The sequence below is a fragment of the Peromyscus leucopus genome, chromosome 4 (assembly GCF_004664715.2).
Source record: "Peromyscus leucopus breed LL Stock chromosome 4, UCI_PerLeu_2.1, whole genome shotgun sequence".
NCBI lineage: Eukaryota > Metazoa > Chordata > Mammalia > Rodentia > Cricetidae > Peromyscus > Peromyscus leucopus.
Window position 1 is genome coordinate 7026009 of NC_051066.1, and position 2342 is coordinate 7028350.

Genomic DNA, 2342 nt, shown 5'->3' on the forward strand with positions numbered 1-2342 from the left:
GCCCCTACTCAAGGCCTTCTTGCCTAAACGGAGGGCTCTCGGGACAGGTTCCATGCCCAAGCTGGTAGATGTGGGCGCTCCCTGGAGCTGTCCGAGACACCAGACTCATTGACAGTGTAGGGACTGAGAGCTTGGAGAAGATGTGTGTGGCTGGCCTCTGAGGGGGCCAGAGGCCTTAGGACTTCATCCTCATACCTAGTCTAAACTGTGCTGCCAAGACAGAGCATCCAGCTCACACTGGGAGCATGGGCATCTAAATCCACCACAGAGCAAACATGATAATCAGACAGTAGCCATAGCTGAGCCAGGGCACTGATTGGTTGATGATTTCAGAACACTTACACGTCTTTGCCATTCTGTCGGCCCGTAACAGCTCACCGACGAGACAGAGCAGCCCCGTTTCCTTTTCTCCTTGATATTGCACATCTGCAATTAACGGCCATGTCCTCAGCCCCACACAGTGACAGCCATTAGTCTCTACACTTGGCCTCTTCTCAGAGTGGCCTGCACCTTTTAGCTAATGGCACTGCAGTATCTACTGACCTGGCAAGTCAGCTGGAATTCTGCCTGGCTGGCCACAGGATCTCTCAGTGACCTGTCCTAGCTCTTCCCCAGACATTGACGCTCACCCTTCTGCTTTTCCCCAGCAGGAAGGGCCCAGCCTCACCTACGCGACCTGCAGCCCCCCGACCAGCGGAGGCTCCCCTCTTAGACTTATAAGTCTATGGCCACAGGCACCGGCTGCTTGCCTCCCAGCCCCTCCCCCCAGGATCCCCTCAGAGGACTCCTGGGCTTTCTGACCACCTGAGGGGCCTTCAGAGCTCCCTCCAGTGTCCCCTTTAGCTTCGCTCTCCTGGTTCAAGCACTTCTGGCCTCATGGCTGTTACATGGGACTCCCTGAGGCTTGGGGTGGCCCTGGGCCAGTGGGATGGGAGAAACAGTGACCAGAGAAGAGGGAGGCCCTGTGGGCGCATTGCCTGGGTGGTGTGTGAGAGGCCGTGTGCGTGGCAAGAGAGGGCCACCCAGCCTCCACCCAGACTGCCTGCTAGTTATGGCCCGGCACCTCCCATCTTCCCTTTTTCATTCATCACCTGTCTGCCTCTTTTCCGGGAGCCTTGCCCACATCCACACCTGCCTCATCCCCCTGCCTCTGCTGGGGGTGGCTGCTCTTCCTTACCAGCTCTCCTTCCTTTTCTCTCTCCGGTTCTTTCTTGGCTTTCTCTCCAACTGCCAGCCGATCGGGTCAGGCAAGTCCGTCCCGTCCTGAGAGCCCCAGGCCCCCCTTCGACCTCTAACCAGATCCCTCCTACTCCTCGGGGACCTCCCATACCAAGCCTGCCTGGACAGCTGTTCTGTGACTTGACAGCGGCTCCCCCGGCCCCAAAGCCTGTCCCCTTCATCTGTGACTTAGTCTGTTGTAGTGGTGAGCTGACACATCCAGACGTGATGTTGGTGAAAACTTGTGCCCCTCTGTGGTATTGCTCCTGCGACATTCTATAAATATCTATAAATATACCTATATATATATATACATATATATGGCTGACACAGCCTGGCCTATAGTATCAGAATCAACCATCATGCTGTCCTTGTGGAGTCTTGTGGTCCAACTACAAGGGAACGCTGTCACCCTGATGCCACCCCCTCCTCCAATGTGCCACCTCCAGTGAGCTTCCCTGTCCTCTTGGCCTGTGGACAGCCATCCCCTCGGCCATCCCCACCCTGCAGCATGGGGAAGCTGCACCAGCAGCTGTACGGTTCTGACGGCCACCAGGCCTGCTGCCTCTTGGCTGAGAATAAAACCCATTTCTGGATGATGGGGAACTGTGTGTCCTCTGCTGGTTCGTATTCTCTGTGGAGGGAGCTGGGGGGAGGGGAGTGTAAACACTGGGCGCTGAATGCAGGGTGATGTAAGGAGAGCTCATCCTATGAACTGCGTCCACCATTGGGGGCAGGACCATGAATTGAGGCAGGAGGCTAAGATGAGGAGGCCTGCAGCCTGAAGGAGGACCAAACAGGTCCCATGTATGGAGAGGCTGGGGAGAGGGGGACAGAATGGAGAAGGCCTGGCCTGGAAGCCAGCACCCTTAGGTGCTGCACCCACCTACAGGTGTTCCACTACATACGGGTCAGGCTTGACTCGTAGCCCCATGACACGGCCCTGGGATCCCTTGGCTTCGGTAAGCAGTACCCAGACAATGGGAGCCAATTAGCCCTGCTAGGTACTTCAAACCTTGGGCTCCTTACAGGCCAGAAGCCTGCCCTCTGCTGGCAGGACACTCCCTGCTCAGTGCCAACATGAGGCTAACCCCAGAACCCAGTGACAGGAACACTAGGCCCAG

At 56.8% G+C, this 2342-nt stretch overlaps 1 protein-coding gene across 13 annotated transcripts in view; it reads left to right on the top strand.

Annotated features, from left to right (window-relative positions):
* The window catches only part of Dnm1 (dynamin 1), a 45554-nt gene extending 43725 nt beyond the window's left edge, over positions 1-1829 (top strand). For 5 of the 13 annotated variants that reach the window (XR_003736189.2, XM_028884702.2, XM_028884696.2 and 2 more), the window contains one exon: positions 1235-1829. Coding sequence is in view for 7 of the 13 variants with exons in the window: in XM_028884696.2 (XP_028740529.1) it covers positions 1235-1295 (61 nt within the window). In the remaining 6 variants the exon portion in view is untranslated. Of the gene's footprint in view, positions 1-647 lie in introns of all 13 variants that reach the window. The other 8 variants (XM_037204569.1, XM_028884699.2, XM_028884694.2 and 5 more) reach the window with 4 other exon arrangements.
* Positions 1830-2342: the final 513 nt, after the last annotated feature.